Source organism: Hemitrygon akajei, chromosome 30, assembly GCF_048418815.1.
Source record: "Hemitrygon akajei chromosome 30, sHemAka1.3, whole genome shotgun sequence".
NCBI classification, from domain to species: Eukaryota; Metazoa; Chordata; class Chondrichthyes; order Myliobatiformes; family Dasyatidae; genus Hemitrygon; species Hemitrygon akajei.
The window spans coordinates 44348049-44365993 of NC_133153.1; the positions used below are offsets into that span (position 1 = coordinate 44348049).

The window sequence follows — 17945 nt, forward strand, 5'->3', positions numbered from 1 at the left end:
ATTTTGAGCATAAAATAATAACTGGCTACATTTGAAATGTCACCTTCCTCCTTGAACAATTATTTCCTCCGCAGGTAGCTTGCCCATATTCCCAGATTCTGATTCAAACTTTTAATCCCTTTGAAGTGTGATCCTGCTTCACCACGTAGTTCTGTTTGGCAAGTCTTTTACCTGTGCAAAACAATCATGTGTCACCCAGCCCATCTCATCTGCTCTGCTGAACTGATAGTCACCTCATCCCTGCATCCTGAAGAATTTATCTCCCTACCTCTGCTTCAAAGTGTTCAGAGACTTTGCTTTCAAAGAGTCAAAAGTTTCACTTTGCCTCAGCACTCCATTTAGGTAGTGGCCATGAGTTGTAGACCACTCACAAGAGGAAGTGTATTTAACACATCCACTCTGGGAGTTGTCCGGGAGTTGTCCGTGACTTTTCCCATATCCTGTGGACACGTTTAGCCTTCCAACCCCTCGTTCCAATTATCACTCGGGTAAAATTTCTGCCTCTTGCTATTTAGAAAACATGACTTTAATTTTCATTCCTTAAGGCATGTTGAATTAAAAGTGATCCCATAGATTAGAGATCAACACTTTTAATTATTTTTTGGTCCCTTTAAGACTGAAAATTAGGAATTCTGGTGACCAGGATGTGGCCAGCAACTGAGCCATTTCATGCTCTGTCTTTGTTCTAATGGCAGCTACACAAAACAGAATCCTCTGCAGAATTGTGCAGAAGTTAGTGTCAAATGATTGCTCCTTTCCCCATCACTGAATAGATGTTACAGGTCTGATGTTTGCTCCTTCCCAGTCCCTGTACCTAGTGCTAATGAGGGACAGTGACTTTTAGGGCTATTTAGTGTGAAAGGTGGAGGTGCCATACTGCCTTTAGAGGAAGTGTTTATACCCCAGGCCAGAGCAATCAGAGGGGTGACAGGTTGTTAGTCCACACTGCCTTTGTTCCTCTTTGCTCACCAACCCCACCAACCTCCAAGCAGGAAGAAAACTTATGGTCCAGAACCCACACCCCTACCAAGCTGTGACTCTTTATGTTTGTATAACACCTTTCGTGTGCAAGATATGATGGATTAGTTGATCTTTTTGATGGTCTGGTGTCTGAATCAACTCTCTCTTACAGACTGATGAGGAGAAGCAGAAAGGCCTCCCTGTGGTAATGCCTGTGTTCGACAGAAAGAGCTGCAGTATCCCCAAGTCTCAGATTTCCTTCATTGATTACTTTATAACTGATATGTTTGATGCCTGGGATGGTAAGCAGTTTCATATTTCCTGAGCAGGCACTGCTGTAAGTTCAATAATTGTTTTAGCATAGCATAGTAGAGGCCCTTCAACCCACAATGTAGTGATGACCTTTTAACCTACTCCAAGATCAATCTAACCCTTTTCTCCTGCGTACCCTCCATTTTTCTATCATCCCTATGTCCGTCCAAGAGTATCTTAAATATTTCTAATGTACCTGCCTCTACCACCACCTCATGCAGGGCGTTTCATGTGGCCACCACTCTGCTTGTAAAATGCCTGCCTTGACATCCCCGATTATCCCTGAGAGCATTATCCTGAAGGGGAATTGAACAGTGAAACATCCATCACATCCTTGTTTTCCCTCACTTTTTTATTCAGTTGTGGTTCATAACCAGTGGATTTTGGTTAATCGGGGCAATCATTTATTTCGGACAACTCTTGAACAAAAATGAATTGAGAAAATAACCTGTATTCCCTTTGTTTATTTGGGACACTGCTGCTTAGTTAGGACAAGAGACTGTTGCCAAATAGTTTCTAACAAGCATCAGTCATGTGCGCTTGCGTGGCTGTTTGACAGAACACTCGTGCTTTGAGCGATCAGTTTTTAAAGTGTCAGTTTCATGTGTTTGTGTTGGGGAATAATGAGCAATAAGACAATTCAGAACTGTTGCTCAATGCAGTTTTAAGCTTGAAGATGACAGAAATAGTCAAGAGTGAAAATGAAACAACTTCACTAATTCAGGTTAGGAACTATGAAGAATTTGAAGGTATCGACAGTCATTTTGAATGTTACAATGAAAATGAAGATTTGGATGGTGAAATTATCAAAAGTATTGTACAAAGGCAGTCCATTATCTGCACTAGGTGTCTGCATTGATTTGTTCTTTTACAGTCATACAGAGGAGTATGGCAGCATATTCTGGATGAGTTCATCCATCAATAACTATTAGGAATTAATACACAACTTTATAATACTGTAAAGTAGTTTAGGTAGTGTCCTAAAATCTGTTCAGTATTTCACTTAAATACATAATTTGTAACTCAGTTAAATGGTAGTTTATCTTTTTATACCTTTTTAACTATTTCCTTTAAACGTCAGCTAACTGGGGCAGCTGCTTAATTAGACCAAATGGCCTGGTCCTGATGTGTCCCAATTAACCAGAATTCACTGTATTTGAAGCCTTTACAACTTTATTTCTCATTTGTTTACCCACTCTCATTCCTCTGCTAAAACACTGCATGTTGCAGGAATTCCATCCTGGGAAAACCACTTGGACAAGATCAGATTAATGTACACCACTCTCCATGTCAATAGTGTGAGTGTATACTGTGCCACAAGGATTGACACCCCACTCAACCTATTTCCATCCTCTTGGTGCATTGTCCCAGTGCAACACGGCTGTGAACCTTATGCAGGCGACGCGTTACATACTGCTGTGATAATACCAAGCTGTCTAAAGCTGCTATTGACCCAAAACCACTCAGTAGCTACATCATCTCATCTGATTAGCAATTTATTTAGCTCTGTTCCCTGGTATTTGCATTGAATGCATCCAGACAGGTTGTCTCAGATGATGCTGAGTGGGTTCTTTGCCACAGTACAGCGTATGCTGAAGCAGTTTACTGTAAATCTGTTTCCATCTATTTCTGACCTCCAATTTCTTGCGCCTCTCTTTGAACATTTCCAAATGCAGTGAGCTCTTTGCAGGTGCCACTCACTCTACCCCCTTTCATAAGACCATAAGACATAGGAGCAGAATTAAGCTTTTCAGCCCATCGAGTCTGCTCCATCATTCCATCATGGCTAATCCCAGATCCCAGTCAACCCCCATACACCTGCCTTCTTACCATAACCTTTGATGCCCTGACAAATATACCCACAGACTTAACCTCCACAGATATCTGTGGTAGAGCATTCCACAGATTCACTACTGTCTGGCTAAAATAATTCCTCCTCACCTCTGTTCTAAAGGGTTGACCCTCTATTTTGAGGCTGAGCCCTCTAGTTCTGGATACCCCAACCATAAGGAACATCCTCTCCACATCCACCCTATCTAGTCCTTTCAACATTCAGTAAGTTTCAATGCGATTCTCCCACATTCTCCTAAGTTCCTGTGAGTACAGGCCCAAAGCTGCCAAGCGCCTTTCATATGTTAATCCCATCATTCCCGAAATCCTTCTCATTAACCTCCTCTGGACTCTCTCCAAAGACAACCCATTCTTTCTGTGATATGGGGCCCAAAACTGTTGACAGTACTCCAAGTGCGGCCTGACCAGTGTCTTACAAAGCCTCCGCATTATTTCAAACAACATACACAAAATGCTGGTGGAACGCAGCAGGCCAGGCAGCATCTACAAGGAGAAGCACTGTCGATGTTTCAGGCCGAGACCCTTCGTCAGGATGAAGGGTCTCGGCCCGAAATGTCGACAGTGCTTCTCCTTATGGATGCTGCCTGGCCTGCTGCATTCCACCAGCATTTTGTGTGTGTTGTTTGAATTTCCAGCATCTGCAGAGTTCCTCACGTTTGCTCCGCATTATCTCCTTGCTTTTATATTCTATTCCCCTTGAAATGAATGCCAACATTGCATTTGTTGCCTTTAACACAAATTCAACCTGTAAATTAACCTCTGGGAGTTGTGTATGAGGACTCCTAAGTCCCTCTCCACCTCTGATACTTGAATTTTCTCTACATTTAGATAATAGTCTGCACTATTGTTCCTTTTACTGCAACACATTATCATACATTTTCCAACACTGTATTCTATCTGCCACTTTTTTTGCCCACTCTTCCAATTTGTCTAAGTCCTGCTGCAATCACATTGCTTCCTCAGCACTACCTACCCTTTCACCTATCTTCGCATCATCTGCAAACTTTGCCACAAGCCAACATTTCCATGATCTAAATCATTAGATAACGACCCCTGAGGAACATTACTAATCATTGGCAGCCAACCAGAGTAGACCCCCTTTATTCCCACTTGCTGCCTCCTGCCTGTCAGCTATTCCTCTATCCATTTCAGTATCTTTCCTGGTAATGTCATGGGATTTTATCTTGTTGAGCAGCCTCATGTGTGGCACCTTATCAAATGTCTTCTGAAAATCCAAATAAGTGACATCCACTGCCTCTCCTTTGTCCACCCTGCTTGTTACTTCCTGGAAGAGCTCTTAACAGATTTTTCAGGCAAGGTTTCCCTTTACAGAAACAATGCTGACATTGATTAGTTTTATCATTAGTCTCCAAGAACCCTGAAAATTCATCCTTAAAAATATACTCCAACGCTTTCCCAACCACTGAAGTTAGGCTAACTGGCCTAGAATTTCCCTTTCTTTTACGTTCCACCCTTAAAGAGTGCAGTTCATCTTAGCTGTGTGCTGTTTGCCACTGGGCATCCAGACATCCTTCCCTAATCTATTCCTTTCTACCTGCAGTGTTTGCTGACCTGCCCAATCTGATGCAACACCTGGGGACAAACTTTAAGTACTGGAAGTACCAGGATGAGCAGAACCTGTCTTCCGTCTGTCCTCCCCCTGATCAGTGATTGGACCAAGCGCTACCACAGCTGTTGCCATTCTGCTGCGCTCTGTGACGTCGTGACGTGACTAGACTGGGTCCTGCTGGTGAGATCGGGGGAAGCAGAGATGTATGATCCTACTCTGGCTGCCACCGTGTGAAGCTCGGAACAAGAACAGAAATGGAGTGCACCTTTACAAGGCTCAGCCCTCCCTGTGCTGGTTATTTCTGCATTTGCCTCTACCTTTTGGGTCTAAAGTTGTCTGTTCACCTGCACAAGAGTTGCTCATAAAATAAGCCCATGCCACTGAGAAATGCAACATGTCATCAAAGAAATGGTGTAGGAAATGTATTGTGCTTGTTTTTCCAATCTGTAAGAAGAAGCACTCCCTCATCTCCTGAGCACTACTGATACCAATTTATAGTTTGTAAAGAAAAGAGAAAATATATATATCTAGGGATAAATGTTTTAAAACTTTTCTCAAATGTGATCATTAATTATTATAATTTAGATAATCTGTTTATTTATTTTGTTAGATGTTTAATATTTTCTATGAATTTATATAAATACTTTAAAAAAACCAAAGCAAACTTTCAAATAATAACATAAATTGGCCTGATTCAAAGCACTGATGTACTGGCCTCTTATTCTCCTACTGGAACTGCAAAATATTCTAGAAGCAGCCTTTCTCGGGACATGGTGTAAGAGTCTAAGCTGTCTCTTGATGGCAGTTCTTTGAACTTTGACAAGGTTATTGTTTGCCTCATAACCTTTTATAAATCAGCCTCGATTCCACAGGCCTCTGCAAGTCATTGATTTTATACCGAGATGTATCCCTGTCAGGAATCTCTCCCAGATCTGCCTTATTCATAATGTCTTAATGTGCTTCAGTCTCTTTGTGAGGAATGAACAATTTGCTTTTTATCTTTTTCACTTCTAAGGTGATGAAGCTTTTTTTTTTGAAAAGGCATATCTCAATCTGCTCAATCTTTGCTTCTGGACTGACTTTTCCCTTGCTTCTGAGCTCAGAGTATGATGGCAGCTTGTGGTTTATTTCTGGCCAGTTGATTCATAAGCTTGCTGCCAGTGTTCCAGACTTCATCACAGATGTGATGGAACAAACCTGATAGAGGATTGTAGATGCATAATGCCCTTTAGAACAGTGAACCAACATGGAATTATGTATTTAATGTGTAATTTCTGTAACAAAGTGTACCATAGTAACAAGTGAACAGCAAATTCCCATACATCGCAATGTGATCATGAGCAGATAATCTGCCAGGGCTTGGGAGAATCCCTCTGTATGGGTCTTTACATGCATTTGCCACACATCTCAACAATATACTCTGCAGTGCTTTGCCTCCTACAGTGTTGGTAGATCAGCCAGGGATGTGCGAATTTATAGGAGTAGATTTCCAAACTACCAGCCCTTGTTCAAGTTAAGGCAACCCGATTCCCAGTCAATATCGTGTCATTGCAAATGGGGACTGGCTTGTATGAGGTATCTTGGTCAGAATGGACCAGTTGGGCCAAAGAGCCTATTTCTGTTGCAGTTGCTGGCCCTTCGGGGTGCTCCTGAGTGCAGTCAAAGAAAGGCAACATTTTCACAGACAAATTGTGAAACTGAGTGAATACATTCTGTTGTCACTCCATGAAATCTTGGTGAAAGGCCTCAAATATCATCTCCTGGTGCACTGCTTTTTGTGTTTATTCCTCAGGTGTGTTGCTGCTACACTTGTACCTAGTGTTTCACTGCCAGGTGGGATTGGGCACCTCCTATGCTTAGTATTCTCAGTGTGGCCAAGAGCAAGATGCCAAGATGGTGTGTTGCCTCCTGGTCCTAAACATTCTCAAGTGTGAGCAGGATCAGCTGGAAGTTGTACACAATGTTACCGATAACATGGGTGGTCCTGCAATATAGGAAGTGGGGCAGAAGATTAAAATAACAGTGGTTTTGTAATCTGTAGCTAATTCCTGGTGTCAAGTTTTAGTGAGGGGAGGAATAGAAGGACAGAGCAGTTGAATGTGTGGCTGAGGAGCTGGAGCTCGAGGATTGTATTCAGGCTCTTACATCATTGGAATCCATTCTAGGGCAGAGGTGACCCCACAAGAGAGTTGTATTTGAACTCAAGGAGAACATGATACCCTACTGGGAAAATCTACTAGTCCTACTCAAGAGCGCTGAAACACTCTTCTTCCAAATGGTCACCAGCAGGAGTGCTTATTCATCAGCTCATGGAAAGAAGCTCTTCTTGCCAAGAGACTTCACGAGGCTTGGAATCCATTTTTGGTTCTCTCAAGGTCACCCTTCCCCTGTATCCCTCTGGAGCACCAAATGGCTGGGTCTTTTAGTGACACAAGGGAGACCACATGAATATGATGGAGGATTTTGGCACTCAGTGATTCTGCAAGGAAGCCCTTGAGGCAGTGTAATCACTTTCTATATATATCTATCTGCTCTTGGCTGGGAGCAGACTGACCTTGTCTAGTGCTGCTGTGCTGGGTCGTTGTCAGTTGATTTATTTTGTAATTGTATTTTCTGCCTGTAGTCACTGCATCAGCTCAGTGACCTTGCATAAGAATAATCAGATGACTGAATCATTGGTAATACGTACTCAGTTTTAAAAACTAAGTTCGGTGTTCTCAGTTCCTGATTTATTTTCAAACATTTTTGTGCTGTCCTCAGCTTTTCAGCCTACGTTTCCAGCAGAGTCTCCAGGGTTCCCAGCTAGAGGGTGGGGGAGAATAATTTGGTGAAGCCCTGCCAATTATAAATGGACACTGCTCTGTTACTGAGGCTGAACTTAAACTTTTATTATGTAACTCACTTTTTCAGAAGTAATCCAGCTCTTACAGCAGACTTCACTGTGGCTTTAATCGTGATCTGATCATTGTAGTTCAAAACCTGGCTCTAGGCCCAGCTACTTACTGACACATTAGTGGTACGGCATTACCCTTCACTCTTTGTATAGGGGTAGCTTTCGATGACAGTGCAGGATAAAGAAGAACAAATTTCACAACATTTGTCGGTGATATTAAACCTGATTCTGAGTTGGTTCCCAGCTAAAGAATGATTTGATTCAATGGTGAATAAGCTCTGATGGCTCATTGTGTTCCTGAAGTTCCATCAGCCTAATTTTCACAATCAACCTCAAAGCCTGAGGTCCTGGTGCAGGTGAAGTATTTGGAGCAAACCCTTGCCCCATTCACCCAGCTGCGGTGCTAAGAGTTTTAAAACTGGTTAACAGAATCAAAGAAAATTTGGAGTCAAGAATGACTAATGCCAGGATAGTATAGGGATGCTTGGGGCCCCAGGGTGAAATTGGGTCTCCTTTACTTGCTCCATTGTCTCCCAGTTGCAGAATTGACTCCAGTTGCTACCAAATGAGTTGGGATTTGGGGAACTGTTTTAACAGTCAGAATCCTCGATTAAAGATGCACTTCATATAAATGTGAAGTGTTTTAATAAGGCAAACCAGGATAGCACTCACAAAATGTGTGGTAGAATAGAGAGCTGGGTGTGTAAATGTATTGATCTTTGAAAGGGGTGACAGAAAGAAGGCATTTAGCATGTAGTAAGGATATTGAGTACAGTAGTTTGAATGTGATGTTACAACTTTACAAGATGTTGGTGAGCCACATTTTGAGTATCATGTGCAGTTCTGGTCACCCTGCTGCTATAAGGAAGGATGTCCTTAAACCGAAGAGGGTGCAAAAGAAAATTTGAAGCTGTTACAGGAACTGGAGGGTTTGATGTATAGGCTGGACTGTTTTCCCTGTAGAGGAGGTTGAGGGGGTGACATTGTAAAAGACCATAAAACATAGGAACAGAATTAGGTGAAACCCAACCTTCTGTGCCAACTCCCTGTGCCTAAAGAAAAGGACAATCTCACAGTAGTTTGGTGAACTCGGGGAAGGGAATATTATGACAGATTTTTAAAATGCCGTAACTTTCCAAAGCAAAACAAGGGTTGACAAAATTCTGAAAGTGCTGCGAAAAGGTAAAGAGGAGTTGACAGACGTTTGCATTGAAGAAGGAAAGTTTCCCCATGTTGTAGTCCAGGAGAATTCCAATTCTGGTTGGAGTGACAGTGATTCTCAGGTCTGGAGTCCATCCTTTGTGAAGGAATTCAAATTTACTCCTGCAGAGTGAAAACAGCAAGAGCTATCACAGGTGTGGCTGCTGGTCACTCACACTGTGCATGCCCCGCCCCTGCTCACTTGCACCCAGCTGTTCCCACCCCCCCCCCCCCCACCGCTACATGCACCCCACAGGTACGTACAATGAACAGAAGCTGCAGAGATCAATCCTTACACCTGCTGTTGCTGTAAATGGGAATGGAGAAGCTTGGAGTGAAGATTGGAGTTTCTGCTGTGTGGAGACTGTTCAAATGTAATGTCATTTACTCCTCACGACAGCTAAACCGTGCAGTGATCAAGTAAGCAGGCCAATGTGGTGCTCTTGAGACCACCTCCTCTGGCAGTCAGTTGACAGGAGAGGATATAGAATGACTGGGCCTCAGCCACAGCTGATGTAGATGGAGGGGAGGCAGCTGGGTGGTTAGAGTCCTCTCCTTTGTTTGCATTGCCTGGGGTAGGAACTTTGATGCTCACTGCAGTCCTGAAACCACGTTTCCAGTTTATGTGGTCAGAGCCGGGGGTTCCCAGCTGTCGATGAAAGAGTTTGAGGGGCACTGGAAGAAAAGTGATTTTGTACTTTATGCTACTGGTGTGTTTGGAGGATGCTGTAGTGTGGGTATTGTTGGGCTTATCTCTAACTTGTTAGTATTCTTGAGACGCAGCAGAGTGGGGATTACAGCTGCTCAGTAGATCAGCACCTGGCTGGTGGGTTTAACATTCTCGAACCCTCTTTTCCTCATTTGGCCATGGTGGAATTATCATCAATATTTATCGTGAGGTGATGGTTACTGAGATTTTGGAAGTGACCCATGTTGACCGGGCCTTGCTATGGGTAAAGGTTGTTAAGTTTGGACCATTCTCTTGAATAGTTCAGTGAAGTAGATAGATAGATAGATATATACTTTATTCATCCCCATGGGGAAATTCAACTTTTTTCCAATGTCCCATACACTTGTTGTAGCAAAACTAATTACATACAATACTTAACTCAGTAAAAAAAAATGTGATATGCATCTAAATCACCATCTCAAAAAGGATTAATAATAGCTTTAAAAAGTTCTTAAGTCCTGGCGGTAGAATTGTAAAGCCTAATGGCATTGGGGAGCATTGACCTCTTCATCCTGTCTGAGGAGCATTGCATCGATAGTAACCTGTCGCTGAAATTGCTTCTCTGTCTCTGGATGGTGCTATGTAGAGGATGTTCAGAGTTATCCATAATTGACCGTAGCCTACTCAGCGCCCTTCGCTCAGCTATCGATGTTAAACTCTCCAGTACTTTGCCCACGACAGAGCCCGCCTTCCTTACCAGCTTATTAAGACGTGAGGCGTCCCTCTTCTTAATGCTTCCTCCCCAACACGCCACCACAAAGAAGAGGGCGCTCTCCACAACTGACCTATAGAACATCTTCAGCATCTCACTACAGACATTGAATGACGCCAACCTTCTTAGGAAGTACATTCGACTCTGTGCCTTCCTGCACAAGGCATCTGTGTTGGCAGTCCAGTCTAGCTTCTCGTCTAACTGTACTCCCAGATACTTGTAGGTCTTAACCTGCTCCACACATTCTCCATTAATGATCACTGGCTCCATATGAGGCCTAGATCTCCTAAAGTCCACTACCATCTCCTTGGTCTTGGTGATATTGAGACGCAGGTAGTTTGAGTTGCACCATATCACAAAGTCCTGTATCAGTTTCCTATACTCCTCCTCCTGTCCATTCCTGACTCACCCCACTATGGCCGTGTCATCAGCGAACTTCTGCACATGGCAGGACTCTGAGTTATATTGGAAGTCTGATGTGTACAGGGTGAACAGGACCGGAGAGAGTACGGTTCCCTGCGGCGCCCCTGTGCTGCTGACCACCGTGTCAGACCTACAGTCTCCCAACCGCACATACTGAGGTCTATCTGTCAAGTAGTCCACTATCCAATCCACCATTCCTTCAAAACAGGTTCTGGAGGGAATACTTAATAGCTCACTGTTTAAACCAGATTTTCCCCAAATTTTTCCATTGGTCCTGCTGCTTCCTACACCCTCCACCACCCAACTCTGAAGGGTTTGTTCTGCTCACCCCAACCCCATGTTCTCGTATAAAAATGGCTTAGAAATATAAATACCACTTGTTTTGCAGCAAAGCTGCTGCTGAGGCAGATGTGAGAGCAGGCCAGGATGAAAGCACTGAGGCGTATCTGCTTCCAGTTACAGGGCAGAAGCCTGAGATGGCGAATAGGAATGGGAATAGCTGATGGGTGTCATGTGTGGGCATCCTGCCTCTGAGCTGAGTGATGTGATGTTCGCAGCTTACCTGGATGGGGTGCGGATGTGCCTCATACACCAGGAAGTAAGGTTGGAGCCCAAATGACTGTCCCGTGGCATGTCTGTGGAGGCCACTCCAATCCTGTACTCCATGTCCTCATCCACCTCCACCTCCCAGTAATGTCGTCCTCGAACTGGTACCAATTGTGCCATGACAGTGGCAGCACTGAGAATGAGCAGAGAGATAGTCAGGAGCTCACATCTGTCCACAGCTGTGGAGCCCAGTACTGCCTCACTAGACAGTGAAGTCCATAGAAACCTTATGAATTCCATAGAAGCAGCTGTTCACATCCCTGTCCATGCCCAGCACCATGAGTACAGTTTCACATGTCCACACAGTGTGTCACACCAAACCCCATCTACCAGTCTCCTACCCAGACCCTCCATCCCAATACACTTCCTAAATAGGTCTATCCTACTTCAGTCTGTCCATCTGTCTCCTCTCTGCATCCCTCCTGCCACACTCTACGTCTGGATGTAGTTTGAAATTTGATAGGGAGAAAGTAGTCTGATGTAGCAGTATTTCAGTGGAGCAAGGGAAATTACAGTGGTATAAGAGCGGAGTTGGCCAAAGTAACTCGGAAGGAGCTGCTAGCAGGGATGACAGCAGAGCAGCAGTGGCGTGAGTTTCTGGGGGGAAATGAGGAAGGTGTAGGACAAATGTATACCAAAAACAAAGAAATATACTCAAATGGAAAAACAGTACAACCATGGCAGCTGACAAGGGAAGTCAAAGCTAATGTAAAAGCAAAAAAGAGGACATACAACAAACCAAGAAGTTGCAGGAAGATAGAAGACTGGGAAGCTTTTAAAAACCTGGAGAGAGCAACTAAAAGAATCATGAAGAGGGAAAAGATGAAATATATGAGCAAGCTAACAATATCAATGTGGATAGTAAAAGCTTTTTCAAGTACGTATAAATAGAGAGAGAGATGAGAGCGGATATAGGACCGCTAGAAAGTGAGAGATAAAATAACAGGAAACAAGGAGATGGTAGATGAAATCAATGAGTATTTTGCATCAGTATTCACTGTGGTAGACACCAGCGATGTGCCGGATGTTGTAGTGTGTGAAGGAAGAGAAGTGATTGCTGTTGCTATTACAAGGGAGAAGGTGCTCAAAAAAGCTGAAAGACCTAAGGGTACGTAAGTCACTCGGACCAGATGAAATGCACCCTAGGGTTCTGAAAGAGGTAGCATTAGAGATTGTGGTGGCTTTAGCAGTGATCTTTTCAAAAATTATTGGACTCTGGCATGATGCCGGAGGACTGGAAAATTGCAAATGGCACTCCACTTTTTAAGAAAGGAGGAAGGCTGCAGAAAGGAAATTATACACCAGCTAGCCTGACCTCAGTGGTTGGGAAGATGTTGGAATCAATTGTTAAGGATGAGGTTATGGAATATTTGGTAATACAGGACAAGATTGGACAAAGTCAGTATGGTTTTCTTCAGGGAAAATGCTGCCTGATGAACCTGTTGGAATTCTTTGAAGACGTTACAAGTAGGATAGATAAAAGGGATGCAGTGGATGTTGCATATTTGGACTTTCAGAAGGCCTTTGACAAGGTGCCACACTTGAGGCTGCTTACAAAGTTAAGAGCCCATGGTATTACAGGAAAGTTACTGGCATGGTTAAAGTATTGGCTGATTGGTAGGAGGCAGTGTGTGGGAATAAAAGGATTCTTTTCTGGATGGCTGCCAGTGACTAATGGTGTTCCACAGGAGTCAATGTTGGGACCACTTTTTTTGAATATAAATGATTTAGATGATGAAATAGATGGCTTTATTGCCAAATTTGCAGATGATAGGAAGATTGGTGGAGGGGCAGGTAGTGTTGAAGAAACAGGTAGGCTGCAGAAGGACTTAGACAAATTAGGAGAAAGGGCAAGAAAGTGGCAAATGAAATACAATGTTGGAAAATGAATGGTCATGCACTTTGGTAGTAGAAATAAATGTGCGGACTATTTTCTAAGTGGGAGAAAATCAAAAAATCTGAGATGCAAAGGGGCTTGGGAGTCATTGCGCAGAACACCCTAAAGGTTAATTTGCAGGTTGAGTCGGTGGTGAGGAAGCCAATTACAATGTTAGCATTCATTTCAAGAGGTCTTGAATACAAGAGAAGGGATGTGATGCTGAGGTTTTATAAGGTACTGGTGAGGCCTCACTTTGAGTATTGTGAATAGTTTGGGTCTCCTTATTTAAGAAAAGGTGCGCTGGTGTTGGAGAGGGTCCAGAGGAGGTTCACAATGATGATTCTGGGAATGAAAGGGCTATCCTATGAGGAAGGTTTGATGGCTCTGGGTCTATACTCATTGGAATTTAGAAGGATGAGAGGGGATCTCATTGAAATCTCAAAGAAAGGTGGATGTCATAAACTTGGATTTCCAGAAGGTTTTCGATAAGGTACCGCACAAGAGACTTATAAGATACGGATACATGGAGTCGGAGGAAGTGTATTGGCATGGATAGTGGATTGGTTAACCAAAAGAAGACAGAGAGTTGATATAAATGGGTGTTTCTCCGGTTGGCAGTCAGTGGTGAGTGGGGTGCCACAGGAGTCAGTGCTGGGCCTGCTGCTGTTTATCATCTACATTGATGATTTGGAAGAGGGGACTGAGTGTAGCATAGCAAAATTTGCTGATGACACTAAACTGAGTGGAAAAGCAAATTGTACAGAGGATGTGGAGAGTCTGCAGAGGGATATAGTTAGGTTATGTGAGTGAGCCAAGGTCTGGCAGATGGAATACAATGTTGGTAAATGCGAGATCATCCACTTTGGAAGGAATAATAGAAGAGTACATTATTATTTAAATGGTGAAAGATTGCAGCATGCTGTTGTGCAGAGGGACTTGGGAGTGCTTGTGCATGAATTGCAAAAATTTGGCTTGCAGGTACAGCAGGTTATTAAGAAGGCAAACAGAATGTTGGCCTTCATTGCTAGAGGGATTGAACTCAAGAGCAGGGAGGTCATGCTGCAGCTATACAGGGTACTGGTGAGGCCACATCTAGAGTAATGTGTGCAGTTCTGGTCTCCGTACTTGAGGAAGGATATACTGGCTTTGGAGGCAATGCAGAGGAGGTTCACCAGGTTGATTCCAGGGATGAAGGGGTTAACCCATGAGGAGAGATTGAGTCGCTGGGGACTATACTCTCTTGAGTTCAGAAAAATGAGAGGGGATCTTATAGAAACGTACAAAATTTTGAAAGGGATAGACAAGATAGAAGTAAGAAAGTTGTTTCCATTGGTAGGTGAGACTAGAACTAGGGGACATTGCCTCAAGATTCAGGGGAGAAGATTTAGGACAGAGATGAGGAGAAACTGTTTTCCCCAGAGAGTGGTGAATCTGCAGAATTCTCTGCCCAGGGAAGCAGTTGAGGCTTCCTCACTAAATATATTTAACAAACAGTTAGATAGGTTTTTACATAGTAAGGGAATTGAGAGTTATAGGGAAAAGGCAGGTAGATGGAGCTGAGTTTACGGACAGATCAGCCATGATCTTATTGAATGGCGGGGCAGGCTCGATGGGCTGGATGGCCTACTCCTGCTCCTATTTCTTATGTTCTTATGTAAACATAGAAAGGCCTAGTCAGAGTAGATGTGGAAAGGGTTTCCCATGGTGGGGGAGTCTCGGACAAGAGGTCACAGTCTCAGGATAGAGGAATATCCATTTAAAACAGATGTGGAGAAACTTCTTTCAGCAGAGGGTGGTGAATTTGTGGAACTTGTTACCACAGGTAGCTGTGGAGGCCAGGTCGTTGGGTGTATTTAAGGCAGAGATTGATAGGTTCTTGATTGGACATGGCATCAAAGATTATGGGGAAATGGTGTTGAGGAGGGGAAAAAGATCAGCCCTGATTGAATGGTGAAACAGACTCGATGAGCCAAGTGGCCTAATTCTGCTCCTATGTCTTATGGTCATATTCTAGTCCTCTCGAAATGAATGCAACCATCGCATTTGCTTTCCTCACCACTGACTCAACCTGCAAGCTAACCTTTAGGGAATATTCCATGAGGACTCCCAAGTCCCTCTGCGCATCTGGTTTTTGAATTTTCACTCCATTTTGATTTGGAGCAAGAAGGCTGCGAGTGAATGGCTGATTTTTCGGAGCGAAGGGAGTTTTTTTTTACTACTCGGGTAAAAGAGAGGCGAGACTGCGCAGGCACGTGACATCAGCCAGTAGCGCGCGAAAAGTTTAAAAAGAAGACTGCCATATCTAGCGGGCAGCGGAGTGAGAGGCAGCAGGGTGGTAGGGCTTTGGCTCAACAGGCTTAGGTGGTAACTGGACGAGGCGAGGTAGGTTTACCTGTGTTAATTGCGGAAAGGAGGTAGTATGTGTGTGAGGCCAGTTTTCTGTGCTCAGTGTCAGATGTGGGGGGTCCTGGAGTCTCTCGGCCTCCCAGACGGCCATATCTGCACCAGGTGTGTCGAGCTGCAGCTCTTGAGGGACTGAGTTAGGGAAATGGAGATGCAGCTCGATGACCTTCACCTGGTCAGGGAGAGTGAGGAGGTGATAGAGAGGAGTTAGAGGTAGGTGGTCACACCAGGGACACGGGAGACAGACAGGTGGGTCACAGTCAGGAGGGGGAAGGGGAAGAGTCAGGTATTAGATAGTACCCCTGTGGCTGTACCCTTTGACAATAAGTACTCCTATTTGAGTACTGTTGGGGGGACAGCCTACCTGGGGTAAGCGGCAGTGGCCATGCGGCTCAGAAGGGTAGGGAAGGGAGGAGGAAGGCAGTAGTGATAGGGAACTCTATAGTTAGGGGGTCAGACAGGCAATTCTGTGGACGCAGGAAAGAAACTCGGATGATAGATTGCCTCCCAGGTGCCAGGGTCCGGGACGTTTTAGGATTGCGTCCAAGATATCCTGCGGTGGGAGGGAGAACAGCCAGAGGTCGTGGTGCATATTGGTACCAATGACATAAGTAGGAAAAGGGAAGAGGTCCTGAAAAAAGACTACAGGGAGTTAGGACGGAAGTTGAGAAGCAGGACCACAAGCAGCAATCTCGGGATTACTGCTTATGCCAAGTGACAGTGAGAATAGGAACAGAACGAGGTGGAGGATAAATGCGTGGCTGAGGGATTGGAGCAAGGGGCAGGGATTCAGATTTCTGGATCATTGGGACCTCTTTTGGGGCAGGTGTGACCTGTACAAAAAGGACGGGTTGCACTTGAATCCCGGGGGAACAATATCCTGGTGGGGAGGTTTGCTAAGGCTACCGGGGAGAGTTTAAACTAGAATTGTTCGAGGGTGGAACCGAACTGAAGAGGAGTTTGGCACACAAATAGAGAAAGCTTGTAGACAGTGCGAGAGGGAGGATAGGCAGGTGATAGAGAAGGGACGCGCTCTGACTGAAGATTTGAGATGTGTCTATTTTAACGCAAGGAGTGTTGTGAACAAAGCGGATGAGCTTAGAGCGCAGATCAATACTTGGAGATATGATGTGGTGACCATTACAGAGACTTGGATGGCTCAGGGACAGGAATGGTTACTTCAAGTGCTGGGTTTTAGATGTTTCAGAAAGGACAGGGAGGGAGGCAAAAAAGATGGGGGCGTGGCACTGTTGATCAGAGATAGTGTCACGGCTGCAGAAAAGGTGGACGCCATGGAGGGATTGTCTATGGAGTCTCTGTGGGTGGAGGTTAGGAATAGGAAGGGGTCAATAACTTTACTGGGTGTTTCTTATAGGCCACCCAATAGTAACAGGGATATCGAGGGGCAGATAGGGAAACAGATCCTGGAAAGATGTAATAATAAGAGTTGTCGTGATGGGAGATTTTAATTTCCCTAACATCGATCGGCATCTCCCTAGAGCAAGGATTTTAGATGGGGTGGAGTTTGTTAGGTGTGTTCAGGAAGGTTTCTTGACACAATATGTAGATAAGCCTAAAAGAGGAGAGGCTGTACTTGATTTGGTATTAGGAAATGAACCTGGTCAGGTGTCAGATCTCTCAGTGGGAGAGTATTTTGGAGATAGTGATTATAATTCTGTCTCCTTTACAATAACATTGGAGAGAGATAGGAACAAACAAGTTAGAAAAGCGTTTAATTGGAGTAAAGGGAATTATGAGGCTATCAGGCAGGAAATTGGAGGCTTAAATTGGAAACAGATGTTCTCAGGGAAAAGTACTGAAGAAATGTGGCAAATATTCAGGGGATATTTGTGTGCAGTTCTGTATAGGTACATTCCAATGAGACAGGGAAGTACAGGAACCATGGTGTACAAAAGCTGTAATAAATCTAGTCAAGAAGAACAGCTTACAAAAGGTTCAGAGAGCTAGGTAATGTTAGAGATCTAGAAGATTATAAGGCTAATAGAAAGGAGCTTAAGAAGGAAATTAGGAGAGCCAGAAGGGGCTATGAGAAGACCCTGGCGGGCAGGATTAAGGAAAACCCTAAGGCATTCTACAAGAAGGTGAAGAGCAAGAGGATAAGACGTGAAAGAATAGGACCTATCAAGTGTGACAGTGGGAAAGTGTGTATGGAACCGGAGGAAATAGCAGAGGTACTTAATGAATACACATTGATGAAGGAAGAGTAGTAGATGTAGTGTATATGGATTTCAGTAAGGCATTTGTTAAGATACCCCATGCAAGGCTTATTGAGAAAGTAAAGAGGCATGGGATCCAAGGGGACATTGCTTTGTGGATCCAGCAAAGAGTGGTTGTAGACGGGTCATATTCTGTATGGAGGTCAGTCACCAGTTGGATGCCTCAGGG

General features: G+C 44.1%; 2 protein-coding genes across 6 annotated transcripts in view; one reads left to right on the top strand and one right to left on the bottom strand.

Moving 5' to 3' along the window:
- The window catches only part of pde8a (phosphodiesterase 8A), a 180722-nt gene that overhangs the window by 149368 nt on the left and 13409 nt on the right, over window positions 1–17945 (top strand). For 4 of the 5 annotated variants that reach the window (XM_073032807.1, XM_073032805.1, XM_073032808.1 and 1 more), the window contains 2 exons: window positions 1133–1262; window positions 4685–5392. The exons of the other annotated variant lie outside the window; for it this stretch is intronic. In XM_073032807.1, the coding sequence (XP_072888908.1) occupies window positions 1133–1262; window positions 4685–4794 (240 nt within the window). In that variant the 3' untranslated portion in view covers window positions 4795–5392. Of the gene's footprint in view, window positions 1–1132; window positions 1263–4684; window positions 5393–17945 lie in introns of those variants that run through there. 5 annotated transcript variants of the gene reach the window in all.
- Window positions 5965–17945, bottom strand: part of LOC140718716 (fibronectin type III and SPRY domain-containing protein 2) — a 56013-nt gene continuing 44032 nt past the window's right edge. Inside the window, exons 12-13 of the mRNA XM_073032810.1 lie at window positions 11214–11390; window positions 5965–8909 (exon numbers count right to left, since the gene is read on the bottom strand). Of these exons, the coding sequence (XP_072888911.1) occupies window positions 8657–8909; window positions 11214–11390 (430 nt within the window). The 3' untranslated portion in view covers window positions 5965–8656. The remainder of the gene's footprint in view (window positions 8910–11213; window positions 11391–17945) is intronic.